This window comes from Taeniopygia guttata, chromosome 1 (assembly GCF_048771995.1).
Source record: "Taeniopygia guttata chromosome 1, bTaeGut7.mat, whole genome shotgun sequence".
In the NCBI taxonomy this organism is placed as follows: Eukaryota; Metazoa; Chordata; class Aves; order Passeriformes; family Estrildidae; genus Taeniopygia; species Taeniopygia guttata.
The window spans coordinates 77,384,541-77,407,512 of record NC_133024.1 but is presented as its reverse complement, the minus strand read 5'-3'; the positions used below and the strand labels follow the sequence as shown (position 1 = coordinate 77,407,512).

Genomic DNA, 22,972 nt, shown 5'->3' with positions numbered 1-22,972 from the left:
GGAATTTTTATATGAGAAAAGTACATTTAAAATATGGCTTGAATGGTGATAACTTCCAAAACCTGGAGTAATCTTAATCTCCTGGAAAGAGAGGCAATTTAGCAACTTCTGTGAAAATACTTAATCGTCCTCTTCTTTTGGCTGTAGTCCTAAAAGACTCAGTAACACTGGGGTGTTTATTCAGAGGTGCTTTCCTTTTACATATTTAATTTTGGGGGAATCATTGAAGTGGTTTAGGCTGCCAGGTATTAGGCATTAGCTTATTGACCAATGCTTAGCTTGGTAATGACAGGTAATGACACATGTCCTGGCTAATGTTACTAAAAAGGAAAAACAACCAACAGAAACATACAACTAAAAGAAAAACACCTTTGCATTCCTGACAGACAGAAAAATGAAAAAGCAAAAACTATGTTCATAGGTAAAAATATAGCAAAGGCTGCAAGGCAATCAAGACAGCTAAGATCTTTCTTTGTTGCTGTGGACAGTTCAGACTACCAAATTTGGAATCAGTAGTGGGAATACTTTGGATGTGTTTGCTTTAGGAACAACAACACTGCTTTACCTGTGCAACCATTAGGATCTAGAGCTTTCCCCACTCCTGTACTTTCAGTGCACAGAATCCTACATGCACAAAAACCATGCCAAACAACTCAACACAAAGAAGAAGTATTTTCAACTACCTGGCCGTGTTCTGACCTCTCAGTAAATAAAGGAATTTGTGCAGCTTTAGTAGTTTTTATGGTGCTGTCTTTGTGGTAGCTTTGGTGAGATTAGAACTACTTGCAGTGCCATCTCCACACTCTGGCATAAAAATCCTGCTGTGTGCTACCAAGGCTGGCTCGTGCTGCCCCCAGGGTTAGCAAAAACAGAGTGAATTACTTGCCTGGACTCCTGAAGTCCAGTGGTTTCTCTGGCCCACAGCACCATGAGGAGCCAAAAAGTAATTAATTCTCCCAAAGCCAAATTTCATCCTAATGCACACAATCATAAACGACTACTTAGAAAACAAAGACACAAACACCCTCATTCCCCAATAAGGGATGTATTTCCTATATTAATAGGACTGTGTTATTAGGAATGTAATCTAAATTTAATTTTTTTTTCCCTAAATAATATTAACCTTCTTTCTAGTCAGCCAGATTTCTGTTTCATTGTTTATGTTGCTTTCTGCTTCTGAGTGCCTTCATTGTGCTTCCAGGAATAACTGAGTGACAACTAATTACAGTCTTCAGATCACATGAAGGAAAATAAAGAAAGTAGAAAGTAACTAAAAACCTAAAGAAATTGGCAGGATCACAAGTTCTGCTTCTCTCTAAATGACAAACAGCACTTCCCCACTGTGTTACTAAAATCTACAGATCATCTTACAGACAAAAGAAAATAAATTCCTTGCATATGCAATATCTTCTGGCAAAAAATGAATTGAAAACTGCTTATCAGACCAGCTGGATAGAGGATGCTCACACAATCTTCTATCAGGCTTCACCAGACCAAAGTATTTCTCAGCAACAGCAGCCGAAAGAGAACACTATGCTTCAAGTAAAAACAATGACACATGGAGTGGGGGAAACTAACCCAGAGATCAGCACTGCCCCTCATTTGGCTACGGAAACATGGAGAGGGACTAACAAACCCTTTACCTGGCCGGGCGCGATGCCCTGGGGCTGAACCGTGGGCCAGAACCGCGAGTTTGCAAGCGCGGCCAGTCAGACAAAGATGAGGTGACCCATTTGTAAAGTTACACCTGAAGGAGAGGGATGGCAGCTCAGCTCCTGACCGCTCTGAGAGTGTCTCTGTGAGCACAGGACTGTGCTGCACCAACACTGTGGTGCACAGCTCACAGCTTAGGGCAAGCAGTCTCAGAGTAGCTGTAACCTGACAGCTTCACTGCCAGCAGCAGCAACACCTGAGGAGAAGGATGGACAACTGCCTCGTGTTCTCCCATTTTTCAGCTGTGCTGTTTTCACACACCGTGCAAATCTGAGCTGCCAAACCCAGTGGCAAGCACACAAAATAGGAGCTACTTAAATTCCCACTTCTCCAGCGCACTAAAGAAATTAAGACTTTTCCCAAGCAGTGCAACAAAAAGAGCTGTATTTATCAAGGAGCTACAGCTCCCTGCCCATCATGCCTTCAGCAGCTGTAGTGGGCGAGCTGCTTTGTGACAGACAGCCAAGAGGTGTAATCTGAATCCACCATCCCACTGCTTATCCAGTGCCAATAGCTGATGTTACCCTCATTCGCTGGCTGGCTCGCTTTTTTTTAACGTTTTGACACTAGTCCTGAAAAGGAAGGATTTAAGCTAAACCCTTTTCAATAACACAAATGTGTATTTTGCAATTAAAGCCACACAATTAGCAATGACAAGCCCAGGTCAGCAGAACATAGATTATGCTGTTCAAATGCTCTGCCACTCAGTGCCTCCAGCAAAAAGCTGCAGGAGAGAAGAAGGGAAAAAAGAAATCTCACACACATTATTTAACAACTTGTGCTCTGATGCACAGCACCACTTGTAGATTTGTGGAGGGAGGTTCATTTATTTATTTACTTAAAATCCCTTAGGCTCTGGCCTCCTTCTCCACTGATTTCATTCTTTCAAGACAACAAGAACTATTCTTCACAGCAAGAAGGCTGGTAACATTTAGAATTAACTTCTCAAAAATAAATATTTAACAAATTTTTAAAGTCTTAAAATCCTTGGCTTAAAAATGTTCCCCTTAATTCTTCACAAAAAGTATTTGCTTACTATCTTCCCCATTCAGCCGCTTGTTTTGCCCTTGACAAAGAAAGCAGATTCCTCTGTCTATAAAGAATGACATCAAGAATAATTTTAATTGAATACTGTTCTTTTGTTTTAAAATATCTGAACTGTGTCTGTGCATGTATAGATCATAGATAAGAAAGATAAGTGTAGAAGCAAAAAAATTTCTAATTTCTTACCAGCTTAACTTAGATCTGTTGCCTCTGAAATGTCTTTATTTCATTACTACAAACATTGGCACCTACAGAACTTCTGTATTAACAGGATGACTCTGTTTTCACTGTACACAGACAGAAACAATCATATATTTTAAAACCAAAATATCATAGCAAAATGTAAGCAAATGTACCACTTTGTCAGCATGTTTGATGACTGCCACCTAATAAGTGCAATGCTGATTTTAAATTTCAGATCTTGATCCCATTTTTGAATCATCTTTCAAGAAAATCTAGCTTTCATTGCCATAAATTATGAACCCTGTGACTGAAGCTTCTGTTTGTATCTAAGTGCTACATACATGTTTACGGCATCACTTAACTGACGACAGTACTTTAAAATTAGTATGTACTATCTGATTCAAATACTCCTGTATCTGCTCTCACTACGTTGTTTCCAATGGTTATGAGAGATAAGGGCCTCAACCTTAGAAATAACATATGATACAATGTGGTAGAATTTCATATAAAGCGGAGTTCAAGTCAGTGGTTAGAAACAACTTTAAACCAAAAATTTTTGTCCAACTCAACGTGAGATAAGAAGGATTGGAAATCCCCAGAACAGCAACAACACTTTCCCTTCTGTATGGCAAGTTTATTCCTTGTGCAAGACAGGAAGACTACTACTACATGAGCCTGGAAATTCCCAGCATAGAATTCCCAACTCATGTGTCTTGCAAAAAGGTAACACAGGGGTTCTTAAAATAAACAAAACCAAAAAACGGCAAAGTTAAATATCTGTCCCGTGTCCCTTTTTTTCCTAGTAATATTTTTATTACTTCAGGGCAGAAAATCAAGAATTTCCTCCTGTTAGCACTAACAGCTTTTATACAGAGAGAGACAGATAGACAGACAGACAGGTACACACACACACTTATGTGAATTTACTCACCATTTTCTCCCTTGTACCTGTCCTGCCCCTCAAGGTATTTGGAATACAAAACCAAGCTATCTCTTTGAGTTTCTGCTGTGAACATGTACCAAGCTGAATTTTTTTCTTTTCAAGCCAGTTTAATTTGAATTGGTTTTCCTTATTAGTTTTAAAAATTCAAACTAAAACCAACACACATCCTTCAGCACACTTTATTTTACAGGTGATTAAGAAAAAAAAAGAAACAAAACCAAGACAACAAAAAAACCCCACATCAAACCGTGTGACCTGTAGTTTCAGTTGCACCAAGGTGAAATTTCTGTGGCATATATAATGAAAACATAGATATATAGATCACATTTCTTACCGTGTCCCCAGGCTTAACAGAAACTGCCACCACTGTTCCAGGCATGGGAGATCTCAAAATGCTGGAGGTGTCCTCTGCTGCTTTCTCTGGCATGTACTTGCTCAGCTCCGCAGCAACCTTCGTCAGTATTTGCAATTTGTACTAAAGAATAGGAAGAGGACTGGTTTAGAAAACTGTACCTTGGTGAATTCCAGTCAATAGCCTGCATTATTTTATGGCATATTTTTATGTAATACATCTCTTAGCCGTTCTTCACAGGAGTGTCTAAAAAACACTGCTTGAAATCTTTATTCAGAGTTTCATTTTCAGGATGTAGAAAGAAAAATACGCAACCCCAGTCTGCAGCAAAGTGCACATAAAACCAAAGAATCAAGTACAGTAAAGACATGTCAGACTAATTTTAAAACTGGGATAGAGACGGGAGATTCAAATTTTAAAACAAAAATGCCCTTCTGCTTGCTGCACATTATCTTTGGTGGATAAGGAATATTGAGGGATTCTTTTCCAGTGCAGTGATGAATAGGAAATAGACCTTTTCGGAAAGTCTGCCAGACTTTCAGTGACACGACTGATCTTAAACATTATGTTTACCTTTTAAACATTAACCATGCATTTAATGTTTGAAGTTAGTAATTTCCTTGGATTTTGCAATTAAACCCTATTAATTCAATTTCAATTCTGATTTTTCATACATAAGCAGAACAATCAAAAGTCATCGTATTGAATATGCTTTATCTGCAATAAAAGCCATTCAGCAACCATCACCTATCTGGAGAGAGTGTTGTTTTTCTCTAGTATGTTTTACAGCAATTAAAATCAGAGGGGAATACGATGACCCTCAGGTGAGAGCATCCCTTTAAACGAAACCTTTCGGAAGGCATATAAATATTGCCTGAAGTGATTTCAGCCCCAGAGCTTTTATTTTTAAAATCTTGCCACCACTTGGCGAGCTCCCTGCCCTGGGCCGCCGCTCGGGCGGGAGCGCACGGAGCCGGTAGATGGCAGCAGGTCTCTGCGCGACACTCCGCCTCGCCGGGGCACACCGAGCCAAGGCCAGCGCCGCGCTCCAGCCGTAATTTAAACAAAGGTTTTCATAATAAGCATCCGACGGGCGGCATTTACAATTCAAATGCGTATTTTGCTGATGTAAAGTTCAACACCTTGCTTGGAACAGTATGTTTTCCTCCAAAACAATTAGCTATTGTTTTATTAACAATAAAATGTCTTTACTTTTCATTTTCACATGGACAGAAAAAATCCGATATCCTTATGGCGAAGGTAAAGGGGGACTCTACCTTCTGCTTCTGCAGGAAGCAGAACAAGGTATCTCGAAATACATGCAAAAGATGATTAACTCTGCAGTGACATCTTTAAAATGCGTCTTTCACAGCCGAATTAAAACAACGTAACAGAGGATTATCATCCGCCATAAATGGTGTGTGGACACACAGCATTTTGTGAGATGAACAGTGCAGCCCTTCACTCAGGAAACAGAGGCAAATGGTTACAGGAACCGACCGTGACACCGCACCCCGGTAAGTGTAAGACAACGCCACAGCGATGTTCCCTGGAGCTGCCAGTGGCACCCAAAGATCTGAGGACGCGTTCCCAGCCATGTGCCTCGCTCGCAGCTGCCGTGGCACGGGGAAACCAGCCCCATTTTGTGTGCAGAAGACCCCAAGCCTCCCGCAGGCAGCATCGCGGCAATTGGGGCTGTGGCACTCGGGATTTCCAGCCCCTCCGGCTGCCCCGGCCCGTGTGCCAGCACTGCGGACACGCGCCCGTCTGCAGGGACAGGCCGGGCGATGCCCATAGGAGAATCGGTGACATAAGCTGCAAACAGGATTGCAGCGGTGTGACAAGTCAAATAATAACATCTTATGCATGTTTCTTTACTCTTGAGTGTCTGTTTTGCAATCAAGACATACAAGTGTCTGCCAGTTTCTGAAGGATATGATCCTTAAGTGAAATTACTGTGCAAATAAAAGCTTTTTACTCCTATTAAAATTCATCTGAGTCATAAGTGGCAAGGAAAAAAAGCTTGCAGAGTGTATTCTGCTGTCAATCTAATAAACATTCTGTGTAGAGGGACTATTTATCAAAGATAAATTGTACTTAAAAGTCCTTCATTAAATCTATGGGGGGGAATATAATTACAACAAATTGCACAGTTTCAGTATCCATGGTTGGTGTCTTCTTTGTATTCAGAGTTTGAAAATAAATTTTAAAAAAAGAAATAAAAAAAAAAGAACGCAGAAATAAGTTATGTTTGTGGATCGTATTGTTGCCTCTTGCAAGAGACTATTTTGATATGATTTCAAAGGATTAGGTTTAGATGCCATTTCATTTCTTTAAGCCACATTAACACTCTTGAGCTGCCCACTTTCAAAATTTAAACTTGAAGAGAAATCCAGACCTTCTGCATTCATCTAGGTTACAGAATTTCACAGGGGTTGAAATACAGAATTCCCTATGCACTTCACAACATTCAGCAGTGGGGGAAAAACACATTCCTCAGTATGCTGCACTTTAAAGCTCAGTTCTCCACACCAAGCTAAAATATCCCTACCAAACATTGTTTTTACTATCTTTATAATTTTCATATCTTTTAGATTCCTTTCTCTGCAGGACTCCTGCTTTGCTTGGAGTGAGATGTAAGAGCCAGTACTCTCAAAGCTTTAAAACGCAGGTCTTTGTTATTGATGAGCTGTTCCTTTTCCTTTTGTATTTGTTTATTGTTCTTTAGTCTGTTTGGGGGATAAGCAAGTTACTGTAATCAAAAAGTAAAAAATAACAACAGTAAACTTCTGGGGAAAGGCCTTTTTTGGCACAGTTAGTTCACAAATGACCTTTCAGAATATAAAAAGACATAGCGCAAAGAAAGGTTCCTTCTCTAAGATTACCTTTGATGTATTTCTGCTGCTGGCTGGACCCCACTAAATACCTGCATAAATATCCCTTTGTAGTGCTGCTACTTCTCCCTGGAGATGAGTTGTGGAGTGGGGTGCAGGGTGCTGTTCACCCAACCTGCCTGCAGCTCGGTGAGAGCCACAGCACTCTCTGGAAGACCATGTCAAACAATGCCCACCAGTGCTGCCACAACAAAGACAATTAAGAAAATACCACATATTTTCATTACATGACAAACGCTGCTGCTATGCCTTTGATTTAGCAAGAACAATGCTGAACATAGGAAGCAGAAGTTTTGATATGCTGCTAACCAAGTGCGGATGAGGTTCTGATTTTCTTCCTTTATGCTCAGGAGGGGGAGATGGGAGAAAGAAGGAGGCGTAAATTGGGGAAGGTTGTTAAATTTGGGTTATAAATAGGGACCAGGAGGTTTCCACTGGCCTAAACCAGAAGAAACATTCGTTGGAGTCATAAATAGATTGCAGGTGGACTCTGAGAGCAGGGAAATCTGCTAGCCCTCAGATCCATGCTGATGAGACCTTGTCACCAGCCACTGCTCCACTCCACAGGGTTTCAAAGCCCAATTCTGCCAGCCAAAGTGAAGTCAATGAAGCAGTACCAAAAGAAGCCATACAGCTTTTGATGGCACAAAACAGGTGTTTCTTTTCCACCAGACCACTGGAGTCCACAGTCAGTTGACAAAAATTATAGTAGGGAAAAATGGTGTTACTTAATAGTTTTCTAAGGGTAACAGCATACTACCTCTCTTGCTAAATGAATTGGATGTTAATGTAAAATGCAAAACTACCTCTTACAACCAAATTCCATGACAAAAATAACACAAAAAGGTGCAGTAACAGCAATACAGGGTGGGGGTGGGGGAGAAGAAAGCAAATATAGTGAAAATTATACCTTGGGTTTTATGAACGTTTGTCAGTACATTCTCTAGTGATCCCCCAAGTCAGTAGACAAGTAGACTGACTGCTACAAAAAAATGGCCAGGGCATATATTGCCCCATCTTGCTTAAAAACAAGTTCTGTAGTTTGCACAGATATGGTTCCCTTACCGTATACATCAGTATATTGCAAATCTTCACTAAAATGTTCAAAATTGCACTCTGTTACAGCTCACATTAGTTTATTAAATATGATCTTCCCTGTACACTTGAAACTCATGTCCCCAGAAGCTGTAAATGTTCAAACTCCATTGGAGATTTTATAGAGTAATCACTACCCATATGTTACTTACGTTAGTGTTTGGACTGCTGACCAGATGTGGATTTTCAGCATGCTTTACCTAAGTGTTCAACCATGTTTTTCAAATGTCTGTCATTCCTGTGGTCAGAAGGGGGAAAATCTTACATAGCTCAGATTTCGGTAGAGAAATTGTCTGCTCTGCATCTTCATTATTTTCACTAGCCTCACAGTCTTGGGTTTAGAACGAGTGAAATGTATTAACTGTGGTCACAATTTCCCTTCAGCATTCCTAATCCAGGTCCTGCCTCAAGTCACTTCACTGTTGTCACCTGTGGTTTGACGTCATCAGTTCGCTCGAGTACATTATTCTGTATTCAGTGGAAGCAATATCGAGCAATGTTTCAGTTCCAAACACAATGAACACACCGCCTCTTTTATTAACCATTATATACGTCAACACCATGACCATACCCTTGCTTAAATTTCCACCACAGCATCTAAGCAGGAAAATGATGTATTTATTCCATGTTACTCAAAGATGTCAGACACCACCTTCTTTCAGAGTCAAGGACTCTTTACTGAACAAGGAGATAAAGGACATTTTGCAAATCACCTTTTTCCCCAATATCTGAGTTCTAGAGCTAATTTGCTTCCACAGGGTGGTGGTGAGGATTGGCATTAACACCTGCACAAAATAACAGCACTTTTAGTCTGATGGAGGAGCAAATACTCAAATTGCTACAGAGACAGCTAATGAAAAAAATAACAATAATAAAAATACCAAAGCAGTCACAAAAATCATGAGCCTCTAGCAGCAAAAGGGAAAGAAAACCGAGAGGAGCCTCGCCACCACGTAGTACACACTCCAGCAGCAGAAACTTAATTAGGCTTGTAATTCAGCCGCACTTCCCACTCTCCATTCCTTGTGTGATACATAATTAACACTCTAGAGAAACCTACCAAGGGTTAAAGCCATGCAAAAAGCAGCTTCCCTCCGCTTCAGACGGAGGCCGAGGGCGGGCCGAGCCGGACGGACGCGCGGACAGGCGGACAGACGGACAGGCGGCGATGCGCTCCGGTCGGGCGGCGCGGAGCCGCAGCTGCCGCCGCCGGAGCAGCGCGGCCGCACAAGGCTTTGACAACTCCATCAGCGCAGTCTCAAGGTAGCTGTCAATCAGGATGCATCATTTAATACAACAGCACACTAAGGATTTTCTCCTACAACCCACATGACAGCGTATCTACAGCTCTATTTATATCAGCGCCCGGTTGTGTTTACAACGCTGTTGTAATTAGAAAAGATGCAACAGGCAGCAATATTATTCAGATTCCCATTTTGCCATGCTGCCGTGTAAAGTGCGATCTTGCTTCACAGAGTCATGCTAAATGACAAAAGCGCTATTTTCTTCAGTCTCTGTGCTCAGACAGCACTTCATTTGCAGCTATCTATAATTAGATTAATGGTGTAGTGCCGTACAAAGCAGGCCCACTTCACATCAGATAGCATATGAATTAGGACAAACACTTATTTCAATTCCAGGCAGAGAAAGCAGTGACTGGGGTATTTAGCATACCCTTTATGGTGGAATGAGATGTTAATTGTGTACCATTACCTCTAAACTGCTTGCTTGTTGTATAAATCACTGTGCTAATTGATGCAGAGATAGAAACGTAGCCACAGGCAAGAAAGCAAAGGAATGAGAGCTGAAGATGGTGGATAAAGGATTATCGGGTAAAACCATATGGAGATGAGATTCCTTTGAAACCTGCCCACAAGCAGTACTACTATGAACTACAGGGGGAAAAGTGCTGCACGGGTGCCTAAGGAAAAAAAAAAATTTTTTTTAAATTGTATAGTTTACATCATCGTCTCAGAACAGAATCTTAGAAGTGAATCCAAGCCAAGCAGAAAACTGAAGAATAAATGTGTGTAATGAACTTCAACACGTGCTTCCAAAAGACAAGTAGCAGGCTGAGCCTGGCCTGGGAACAGGCACAACACTGCCCGAATTTGGGGAGCCTGAGTTAATAAGTAACACTTGCAAACTATGCAAAGCAGATGTTCGCCTGGCCCAACCAAAGACTAGAAATGCAGGCTGTGTAAACAGAAAATGTCTGTGAAAAAATAAAATATAATAAAATAAATATTAAAAAAAATAACTAAGACATTCGAGTGGCTACTGATAAGTAAATGTCCTAATAAGGATAAGAAGAAGGGAAGAAGCTTTTCACACCTATAGTAAAAAATTATTCATATTCTGGTCCATGCATATGCAGACAAGAAAACTAGTATAAATCCTCGTCTGTATATTGCACAAACAAGAGGAGAATCTCTCAGAAGTAACAAGTAGCTGTGTCAGCACCAAGACTATCAAGGCCTGCTTTTTCTCAGATGGGGTTTTTAGTTGTTTGCCATGTAAAACACCATTACAGCCTTGGGGGTATTCCCAGCTGCACTCTCCAGTCTGCATTCTCTCATCTTAAAAAAACTCGAGTTCAGCCAAAGCCTCCGACCACACTCCCCTCTGTGTCCCTCTGTAACAATGAGTTACAGCTTCCTCCTCCACCTGGACACATTTTGTTCAAGAAACAGGTGAAACAGGTTGGACCATAATGATTCTTCCTTCTCTGATATGCTTGGCTGAAGTCCATCAGCTGAGTCAAAGGTACTGCAAAGCCAGAGAACAAACACACACATGGAGCCTTCAGCATGCCTGCCTCAGCCTTAGTTTCCTAAAAATAGCATTAAAAAAGGAAGATGAGCTACAACACCACCTTGAACACTACATTCAAGGACAAGCCAGCTTGCTGATGTGCTCACCTCTGAGCCATGCTTATGCCCCCGCAGACACTGCAAATCTGTCTGGCATATTCTGTAAAAGAGTGGTTCTGGTATGTGTGCTGCAGTCAACACCACTGCACTCTAAACCTACACCCCCCTTTCCCCTCTGCCTTCCAAATTATTGTATGAACTTTTTTTTTAAGTTTCTTGTTCAGAAAACTAGGTTGAACTTGTACACAGCCAAGACTGAGCTTCATACTTTGATCACTAAAAAAATGCTAGCAACTAAAATACTACACAAATGTCCTGTTCTAAGAAAATGAACTTCTCTTGCAACATGATACCTAAGAGCAAGTGCTGACTTTCAGCCACAAGCTCTAAGATCTCAGTACAGTGAAATAAACTTCCAAAAAGTACAAGATATCTTCCCCTTGAGTGTTCAATCCCCTCTACACCAGTGTTTGATATTGCCTTAGCTTGAAAGAGCAAAGAGAATGCATTATGTCTGCTAGACACCTCACTCTCCTAAGGTTCATTAAAATGAGCGAGATGCTAGATTTTCCAGCCTTGTTTTTAATTTTCTTTTGGAACTACTTGCTTTTTCTACTCATGGCACCTAATTATTACTTGGGGTAGGAGTGTTGCAGCAGTGTCTATTGATCTCAGCTCCCAAAGAAATACCCATAACAGATATACATGCAAATGTGTATCCATGTATATAAAGGGAGGGCTTAGGGGTGGACAGTTACCCATTACGAACAAGCAGGATTAATGTACAAATTACTGCTTGCAAAAATCAAATGAATAGCAGAGGGGAATCATGTACTGGTTGATGAAGTGATTCGGTTACTCCAAGAGGAACCTTTAGATTATTTCCAGCACAATAAACCAAACAGGAGTAAGCAGGATGGTAAAGATATTTTGAAATGACAATAGAGTTGCACAGTTTTAGATATTGGTCACCAGACATACTAGTCTGAGGACATCCTCCTTTATCACTAAAGCTTACAACTTTAAGGAAACACTAGCTATATCTGGACAACCAAAGGGACCTAAGAAATAGAAACAAATGGCAGTAGAAAAATGCCCCCGTGTTGACTACTTTGAAATAACACCTCCCAAGTGTGCAGCTGGTTGACGCAAATGGAAATGCATTGAGGAAAAGAGCTGTGAAGCTGTGTAACAGTTCTGTTCCTAATCATTAATCACTTTTTTTTAGGCCATTTAAACTAGCCCATTAGAGCCTGCAGCAAAATGCCAACACTCCCATCACTTGCATGTCAGCAGTGCTGGTGTTAACAGGAGAAAATATATGGTTTCTATGACTGTGCCCCGGTTCTACAGCATTTGCTACTTTTAATTGAAAGAGGCAGTTAAACACAAGGTAAATCATTCAGTCAGCTAAGCTGTTTAATAACACATAATTGATAATGTCAATATACTATAGTGACATAATGCATCACTTTCATCACCCTTATGCTTCAAATACGGTCAACTTATATATACTTCAAACATCTACTTTAAATCTGCTATTTAATGACAAAGTCGGGGAGAACTGCCCTGAGTACCACATGTGGAACATGGGTAAAACACACAACATTGCCTCAACTCATCTGCAGGTTGGTTAGAAACAAGTTTCTGCCAAAGCACTTGCAACTTTTTAAAAATTACTTGGTTACATTACTAGTGACTTGCTTTTTGCCTTAAAACACCAGAAGTTCCTACTGTAATCATTTCCATTTTTCTGATAAAATCTGTTGAAAAAGAGCATGAAAATATCAGCACAAGAAAAAGCAACTACTTGTTTTCTGAAATGTGCCCCAGTCCTGCAGGCTTTTGCCTAATTTTTTATAGGTAACCAGGCCAACAGCAGCCATCACAACTTCTTTTTAATATAAGGCAGATCACATGCTTAAGTGTTTACAAAATCATACCCTCTAAACATGGAATATGATCCAGAGTAGGAAAAAATATGTCTTATAGTTATGTACAGACAGTGTGGTTAAACATTACTAACCCTATTGCATAATACTGAGGGTTTTAGCAGGTATTAATTTTAAAATAAATTTTATTTCTATAAGTATTTAAAATGGGCAAAAGAACATTTGACCTGTTTATTTTATATAACAATTAAAATGTTACCACTGACAAGAACCATACAATTGATTCTACATTATGTAGCAGAGAACACCCAGATGGCTGCAAAATGGGATGGGATTTTGGTTTCATTTTTTTTAAAAAATACATCCCCTAAAAAAACCCAACAAACAAAGCATAAATCCCCCCAAAGCAAACAAACGAAAAACCAAGCAAACCACTGAAGTGGCCACTGTTACAGGATGCGTGCAGGAAAAGGTGAGGGGCAGACCAGTGGTAGCAGGCATGATGAAGCGTGCTGGTAGTCTGAACTTCCATGTAACTATACCTATTACAGTTACCTTCATGGAACTGTAATATTTGCTTGCTGTGAGATTTCTGTACCACAGCCAGCATGGCTAGAAAGGCTCAGTATTCTGAGAATGAAAACATGCTGCCTCATAAGGAGCACTTGCCCAGCTCCAGTTCTTACCCATGGAAAGCAACTGTAGAGGTACTATCATCCCCTATGACTACATCTTGAAACACTTCAGAGGGAAGTTTGGTTCAGCTGTCTTGGAGTTCCCTGTCTGAGGAGTTACACAGATGTCCCCAACTAATAAAGGCTGCCATGAGTTGCACTGGCCACAGGTGACTATGAACTCAGTTGTATGTCGACACAGTAACTTGTTGGAATAAGGGATTTCACAACAATAAAAAGCAAGTCCATTGATAATAAATGGCTCAAGGCTCACAAAAGCAACCTGTAGAGTCTGGTTTGACTAGAAACCAAGGTAATTACTTATAAAAAGGGAAAAGCCAAAGATGTGTAAAACTGAAGTACCAATTACATAGCAAATCAAAACCTGTAGGATCACTACTACTTTTCACCCTGATTCCTTTGGGTTAACTAGAAATTTGTAAGCTATTCAGTAAGTTTAGTATGGAAGTACTTTTTGAAAAGTACTGTCTGATTTGGGATATAACATATCCTCACTAGGAAAAAAAAAAAAAACAACCTATTGAGTAAAATTAATTTACAGAAAGGTCAAGCAAATGCTGCTTCATTTGTAGACACCAATGTTTTTCCTCCTCTGGGTGGCCAGGTTATAATAAATGTTTGACTCCTCTTCCCTTCAAGCTCAGTGCTACTTTTGGCACACACTTAAATGGAGGAAAAAGCAGAGAAGAGAGCTCTTTCATTCACTGTGAGGATACCTACAACCACAGAGAACATTTAGATAGACCTTAATTCCCACTGACTGCAAAAATTGTTTTAATCTGTACATTTCATAGGGAGAAAACTGCAGAGCAAAGTGCATTCTTTCACAGCTTACTAAGTTTTCTAATGGTTGGGCAAGCACTGGTTAGAGCTTGGTCTGTTAATTTGCCTTGGAACACTTCCAAATACTACTTGGTAAGCCACAGCATCTTTCTGTTTTGTTTTGTACAGCACATAGCACAATGACACCTACAACTGGAGAAAAATGTGTGCAGGAGGTCAAGGCCATTTTACAGACATTTGATTCAGTATATTTTAATCCTCTCTGGATTGAAATATGGATTTAGGAAAGTTTAAATATGAAGCCACTTGAACCTGGGCAAGTCCAGATACATTTGTAAGGCTGTTGCAAACTCAAAATTCCAAACAGGAGTCTAGATAGGAGTCTAGAAGCTGTGAAAAAGGAGTCCATGTGTGAGAACTCAAGTCATCCAAGATGGTGCAGTTTTACATAAATGGTGTGATAATCTCTTCCATATGGCTTCCTGACAGACTCTCTCTTCTCACACCAAGGCAATTACACAGCCTGACTACTGATTTAGGGGGTTTAGTACCATTACTGGCCAGAGATAGAGAGAGGCTTTAAATCCTGGATGTGATCTTGTTCTGGATTTGTTTTTGTCCCACTAATTTCACTCAGTTCATGGTATCACAGAAGACACTTTAGTAAGAACTTTGAATTCAGTAAGAACCAAGTGAATTACTACACTGCACATAAATAAGGACACATCTGCCTGGAAAAAAATTGTTTGAAAAATTAATCCCTCATTCTTACTGTCTTCTTCAGGAGGGGGCTGTGACAAACCACTTAATTGTGCTATACTTTTTCATTCCACAGTTTAAAAAAATTACATTTTTATTTCAGATGCAATAAAAGAGTAACAGTAAGACTATGAAAATCCACACAAAATCTATACATTTTATTATAGGTAATAAAATGGGGCTTAGTTATGGTTTTTAAATTATACTGGATACTAAATCATCATGAAAGTCTCAGCCATAGCACAGCACTGGTGTGATACCTGTTTCCTACCATTAAATTTCCAATCACTGTTTTGTGGCATTAGGAAGGATATATATATTAGCAATAGATGCACATTCTCTAACTTTTGTAATTTAGAAATACATGCTATTGCAACCATGATTACTGGCAGCACTATTAATGTAGGACTTAAAATGCTCTTTTATGTCACCGACTAGTGCTTTTGTAATTCAAACCTTCCATGACAACATTTGCTACTACCCAAGGGCTAGGTTCAAAAGGACTTACATAACTAATGTAGGACACTTGAGCAAAATTAAAGCACCTAAATCCAATCTGGCAATACAAATCCCTGATCATGTGTCACTTAGCAGTGGAGGTACTTGTATTCTATCTTCCTTCCTGGTTCAAAATCCAGATTTGGAGCTTTGCTGCTTTACCTCCTCAGTACCACATAATACAGACACTTCTTCAAGTCCAAATGTGCCACAAAAGTCAGGAGAATAGGGTCCAGTTCTGCTCTAGGGGCCACTTCTACCTTCTAGCAGCCTTCCACTACATAAATGGGTCTACAAGAGAGTTGAAAAGGGACTTTTTACAAGGGTCTCTAGTGACATGAGAAAGGGTGATTGATGGTTTTAAACTGAGAGTAAATTTAAATAAGTTATTAGGAAGAAATTCTTTACTGTGAGGTTGGTGGGACACTGGAACAGGCTGCTCAAAAGGCTGCAGATGCCCCATCCCTGGCAGGGTTCAAGGCCAGGTTAGATAGGACATTGAGAAAATGTCCTATCTAGTGGAAAGTGTCCCTGCAAACAGCAGGTGGGTTAGAATGAGATGATGTTTAAAGTTCCTTCCAACCCAAACTATTATATGATTCTATGATTAAACAACTTATGACTGAGCTGTCTTAGCCCAAACCCATAACACTCCTGTAAGGAGTCCTGGGACTCATTTATCAGTGAGCAGCAATATTATCCGTGGACTTGGGACTGGAGATGAAGTGATGAATGATGCTGTATGCAATACCCTGACATGAAGAACTTTCCCTTGAGAGTGGCAGAGCACTGGGACAGGCTGCCCAGAGGGGTGTGGGGGTCTCCCTCTCTGGAGACATTGCAAACCCCCCCTGGACATGTTCCTGTGTCCCCTGCTACGCGTGACCCTGACTTGTCATGGGTGTTGGATCAAATGATCTCCAGAGGTCTCATCCAGCCATAAGGATTCTGTGATCCTGTGAAATATGCCTGACAGGGCAGTAAAAGGCAATCACCAAACTGCCATAAGACTAGAGCACCTCAGTTAATAACTCATAGTCACTCCTACTGAAGTTATTATTGTGTGAGATTTGGCCATTGCTTCATAATTGATTTAACCTCAGCCCTCACAGCAATATTATGAAATTCTTTGTTAAAGTGATTTAGTGTTTAATTTTCTAATTAAACTGAATCTTTGTGAAGCATTCACCGAGTGTACTAATCTCCATATTTCATCTCTGTTACTGACACAATTCTTTGCACAACAATTAAAGTATCATGTGAAACTCTCCAACTATCCTCCTAATGAAAACAGTGTAGAAAGAAAGCTAGGAATATTTCTTTAAATAGTGTAGAAAGAAAGCTAGGAATATTTCTTTAAATGCAAATCAAACTCAAAGATAATGGACGTTGAATAAATATTTTATCAGTTCTCCACTTCACTGAATAACCTTTTTATTTTTTTTTTTTTTTAAGGCCATGGGAAATATATTTGCAATTGTCATTATAGGATTTCTTTTAGAGATTCATTTTCATAGAATCAGAGAATGGTTTGGTTTAAAATGGACCTTAAAGATCATCTAGTTCCGGCCCCCTGCCATGGGCAGAGATTCCTCCCACCAGACCAGGGTGCCCAGACTTTACACATTCTGTCCTATCTTATTCTGTATCTAAACTATGTTTATTCCTCATAACAGCATTTTTCTGAGTGTAATCCAACAAAATGATTGCTCAGACAACCTACAATAGATCTGGAGTATTACACTTGGAGCTACCACTGGTTTAGATCCAAAAGCTGTTTTCCAGGGTCACCAGGCTAATATCTCTGCTGGTTTAAAAGGTGAAGTGCAACTTGCAGTGCACTTATTTCAATCACTAGAAAACTTTGTTGTGGTTTTTTTTAACTGCCATTTTTGCTTAAAAAAAAAACCAAAAGCACTCTTCACAAGATATTTGAACTCCTTCTTAAGTCTGTTGTTAATCAGTGAATCTCTGTGCTCTGGGAGAAGACTAGGAATGATCCACTAACCACAAGGTAAAAAACAGTCAACTGGAAAGAATTTTAGTGGCAATAACATAGGTAGGGTAACACATCCATAGTAAGATATCTATTTTCAACATACCAGTTCATCACACTTGGCATATATAGCAACATGAGTGAGTCTGCGTATCAAAAATTATACAAACCTAGTCTGGGAACAGGAAAAGGAACTCAGAACAACAAAGAATGCCACTGAAAAAGGCAAATTCCTGAGTATTGCTGTGTAGAGTAATGTGAGGATGAAGAGAAGGAAAGGGTTTTAGGACTAGAAATAATTAGCACTGGTTTTATCCATCACAATACTCTCACTACTCAGTATAATGTTAGGAAGAAACATGCAGGTTACCTGGAAGTTTTAAAGCTTCCCAGTTTGTCTGTCAAATCTGCAAAGAAATAGAACTGAGGACATTTCACAGTGGGATAAGATCAAAGTTTAACAGATCACTCTTCTAACATTATTCACTAATAAATTTTTTAAGTGACACACATTGCAAAAAAACTTCTTTTCTTTCAATTTTAACTATATCCAACGTGGCTGAAATTTGGCTGACAATGCAATACTGGTCTGGCTAATAAAGGGGTGCTTTCATCAGTAGATGAAAACTGCAACACACCAAGCAGAGTGGTGAAAGGGCAGTCAAGCAGCTCATCACTCTATACTTCAAAATGGACTCAATAATTAAAATATTCACAAATTTGACTATAATGTGCTCAAAGAAGACCGTTGCTGCTGTGTAAGGCAGGCAGTTATGCATTCATGAGTGGAAAAACAGGACAAGGGAAGAACAAAACTAGTTATGTGGCTTAAAGGCTAAGGAACTCGGCTGGGAAGAGGAGAAAACTGCATTCTGCCCAGCTACCTGGTCTGACATGGGGAAATGGTTCTGAAAATGGGGATCAAAATTTGCTTTCCCCATAGAATGTCTCAAGCACAGGGTTTCTCCCTCTACATCTCTAAGACTTGGCAGTTACAACATACTGCAGGCATGGAGTAAATTTTAATTCTGTCATGTGGAACTTAGCACAGAACTCCCACCCCCAGTCTTGTAGGCGAGCACTCTCAGCAGCAAGGAGAGCTGCAAAACTCGACTACCTCTAACTTTCACTGCTATGAATTTTCATCAGTGTGGCCACAGCTGCTAGGCTTTGGGTTGAAGTCAATTCTGCCCACCCATGCCAGATGTTTTCCAAAGACTATTCTCTCAGGAGACTTGAGCTGCACTCAAGTACTTTGTTTCAGCAGCACAGGGAGGATAAGTCGTTTGACATCCAGTTCTACAGAGCAGGGCTGCTGAGAAGACACAGGTACCTTTAGTTAGACAGCTGCGAAACCTATTTTGGGTGTCCTGAGGACACTCAGAAGGTTACTGTATCCTAAACCTCCTGGATCGCTTTCTTGCACTCAGACATATAAATTGTACTTGAATCTTGCTATAGGTGGCAAAATAGGCACTTGAACTGCTCTGAACCTTTAAGCCTGATGCTTAAAGACATCTGTATATATCTGAGACACTGTTGTCAAAGAAGTGTATCACACAGATGTTTTTGTTGATTTCTGTAACACTGATTAGTAACTATTATCTACCTTCATTTCTCTATGGATTACTTTCTACAGATAAATTTCACTCATGATGAAATTGTATTCACCAATTACAGTCACATGGCTCATATCCTCTGCCCCTTTTTCATATACAGACACCTTTTTTTATTCTTCCAGCTCTTTTGACTTACTACTGTTTCCAAACATGGAATTCTAGATACCTGTTCAACCAGCTATGGCTTGGTTTTAAGTTATTTGTTACTAAATATCTGAAATGAGACAAAGCAGAATTCTCAGTGTCTCATGTTCCCTTCATATGGTATGTGATAATCAGTAACTTATTTGCTCATATATGAAAACTTCAAGATCAGAGTGCAGATTATGAAGACAATGTTTGAGGTACATGATCAGTGACTAAGTCTCAGTTGTATGGTCACCTGTAATCCAAAAAGGGTTCTGTGTTTGACAGAACAGTGCTTTAGCTGCTGCTGTTTAACACACTTTCTGTAAGACAGCTCATTGCCATTATAAGGGAAGAGATGCAAGAGCAATCCAAAGCCATCCCCGTGGCTGACTCATGTTTGTGGTAGTTGAGCTTATTGCACTTGTCCTTCCTTACTATTCTTTTATGGAGCCAATGGTTTCAAAGATGATCAATCAACACAACTCCCTTCTCCTGTTTCTGATTATTAGCTAATTTTGGAAGATAAGGGCTTTTGACTGCAGAGTCCATAGTCACAATGGTATTTGAAGCTTCAAAGTCTGCTGATCTACAGCATGACCGAGGGGCCTGGTTTAATGCAGTCAGTTAAGAATGTAGTTCCACTTAAGGAGTATCAGAGGATGTGGTACCAGTTGGGTTCCCACCTTAGGATCGATTACAGGCGTTGGATTTCTCTTCCCCTTTAATACAAAACAAAAATAAAATCTCTCTGCTGCAGTTATGGAGGAGAAATCTTGCTAAAACTTGCAATTGTAACTTGCCTCGTGAGATCATATTACATGATCTTCACTGTTTATATATTTGATAGAACATAATTTAATGACTCCATAGAATCAAATTAATTTCTCCTATGCTGTATTCATTTTAAAACAGAATCAATATTATTTACCCTACCTGACAATAATGCCCCGTGTTTCACATACAATTGATTCAATACCAGCAGGTAGTTATCAATGAATGCACTTTGCTGTGGTAAATGAACACAATCAATACCCAGAAATGTGAGTTTTCTGGTGTGTGACTGAACTGTAACTGAAGTGAAAGCTGAGTCTTGTCTTTTTACTTCTTCTTTTAGGTTTCATGTAAGGAGAATCTGGATTTAATAGGCAGCACCGGCACAGTAACAATCTGAAAACTTACCAGGCAACACCACTGCACACTGAACATCTGACAAGGTTATGCCACATGAGGTAGACAACAGAAAAAAGGAAACCTCAAGAAAGAAACATTAAAGATTCTCAGCATTTCTTGAAAAATATTTATGTTTGAACTCTTGAGCATCATATGAGTATTATGTGAAAGACAACTCTGCATTTTGAAGCGCATACTGCAAAAATTTCAATTTATTTTGTTCAAAACAGAGTGAGAAAGAAATGTTTAGTTTTAGGAAGGACATGCAAAAACAGTATTTTTCAATTAGAAAAGAATGTATGAATGCAATATCAGTTAATATAAGCTAAGATTCCTTTTAAGTTGTATTATATACATTGAAAACAATGCTAATGTCAATGAGAGTGACAAAACAACTGTTAACTTCAAAATCAAGTAAAAACAGAGACTTTGGCAAAGTCATTTTGTTTACAGATACTTAAAGTAAAATGCAAGAAGATTTTAGAAGACATTAAGAAAAGGGTGGCATAAGCTCCCCTTTCAGTTGGAGCTGGTCTTCTGGTTGCTCTTTCTCCCTTATGGATCATATCTTTGAACTCTCACAATCGTTCAGCTTTTAATCTTTTTAAGACAGTCCCCATTTTTCCTAGACTAACTCAACCTCACTTGTACCGCTCTGAAGTCATGATGCAGCAGTCATTTTCCCAGCTACCAAGGCATCACTTTTTTCTAGCCACTTCCTCAACCTTTATACATATTGAGCAATCCTGCTTTTACTTATAGAAAATTCTACAAAGTACACTGAAGAAAAGCTTACTTCCATAGCACACTTGAGCACATGCTTTACTACTGATTTTAATATTCAGATATTCTTTGCATAAGAGCCAGGAAAACAAAACAGAATGCTCTAGAATAACACTGAAATATTTACATATATTTAGGCAGAAAGAGGGAGAGAAAGAATAGTGATTTAAAATATAAACAGTCTTTACTGCTCACATCTTTCCGAAATTAACTACAACCTCACAGCTTTTTTTATACATACATTCTAAGACTTAAGTTGCCTTCCTTGAAAAAAACTGTGAATTCCTAAAAATCTATAGTAGCTCTTTTTCTCCTTAAAAAGAAAATATATTACATCCATAACCGTTTTGCTATTTGCTTGCAAAAAATACAGCAAGCCAGTATGCGTAATCCATACTTCCTCCCTTTTACCTGTGTTTCATAAAAACATCCTTATGACAACTGTAATCTCCCACAATTCTCACAAAACCAGAACAAATGCTATATCTAGCTTGACAGAATAAATATAAAACAGTACTGCAATTAACAATCTATGCTTTATATTATTTCCTGTGTAATATTACATCACAAGCAGAGGAGAAATGTCCATAATTCACTTTCAGGTGCCCATGATGACAAACAATACTCAATACAGTACATGTAAAACGCTGAGAGCCACTGCAACTGCTGGAGTCCACAAAACTGAAGGTTTGACAATGGGGCAGTAAGGCAATTTAGTGTAGGAGTCAAACACTACCACCAAAGAATATTTTTGTGTTTCCTGGCTTTTCTTTTTGTTTCCATTCCTTCCAGCCTCATCTTCCCAATGTTTGACTTTTAAATTTGAAATACCAGTTATTAAATGGCTTTATAATTTCACTAATTCATTTAACATTCATGTCAACAAAGTTACAGATTTGGGGGGGGCAGGTGTGGAGGGAAACTAATCAAGCTTCTTTATCACATGCAGAATCATATTACCTGAACACACAAAGTACAAACATCATCTGATTCATTCATATCTACATTAAACTGTTCCTTTTTACCTAAATTCAATCTGTATAAACAACATTATTTATAACATGAGCATAGACAGTACATACACACTGTGTATGTACAAATTAGTTACACATTTACATAAGTAGATACACATCTAAGAATTTATTTCTGTTTCAAGGCTATAAAACCTTTTCTCTTACAGCTGTGAATCTTCCTCTTGCACAGGAAAGAATGTATTGAGCAGGAGGGGCTAAGTGGAAGGGAGTTTATTATGATCAACAACATGAAACATGGAACAAAACAAGACTTTCTCTTGTTCTCATACATTTGAAAGGCATTCTAAAGGAAGTTTTGTTATTCAGTTAAAGTATTAAATAGTGCATCACACAGTAAAAAGAAATTCTGCTGGTAATGCTCCCAGTAAATTCCAGACTTGAAGAGAAACTTTCTGTAACATCTTAGCTTTAGGGGTGAAGTTCAAGTGCCATTGCCATTTGGGATGCTTCAAGGTGCCCCAGCTGGCTTCTGCATGTTGCTCTAGAAAACCTCAGACTGGCTTCTGCATGTTGCTCT

At 39.3% G+C, this 22,972-nt stretch overlaps 1 protein-coding gene and 1 long non-coding RNA gene across 6 annotated transcripts in view; both read right to left on the bottom strand.

Annotated features, from left to right (window-relative positions):
* PCCA (propionyl-CoA carboxylase subunit alpha) overlaps positions 1-22,972 on the bottom strand; it is a 268,217-nt gene that overhangs the window by 11,624 nt on the left and 233,621 nt on the right. For 4 of the 5 annotated variants that reach the window (XM_030276646.4, XM_072931569.1, XM_072931574.1 and 1 more), the window contains one exon: positions 4,218-4,358. In XM_030276646.4, coding sequence (XP_030132506.4) covers positions 4,218-4,358 — 141 coding nt within the window. Of the gene's footprint in view, positions 1-4,217; positions 4,359-9,284; positions 9,492-22,972 lie in introns of those variants that run through there. The other variant, XM_072931572.1, reaches the window with a different exon arrangement.
* The window catches only part of LOC140684492 (uncharacterized), a 29,464-nt gene continuing 23,647 nt past the window's right edge, over positions 17,156-22,972 (bottom strand). The window contains exon 2 of the long non-coding RNA XR_012056817.1: positions 17,156-22,945. This is a non-coding gene — a long non-coding RNA (uncharacterized lncRNA). The remainder of the gene's footprint in view (positions 22,946-22,972) is intronic.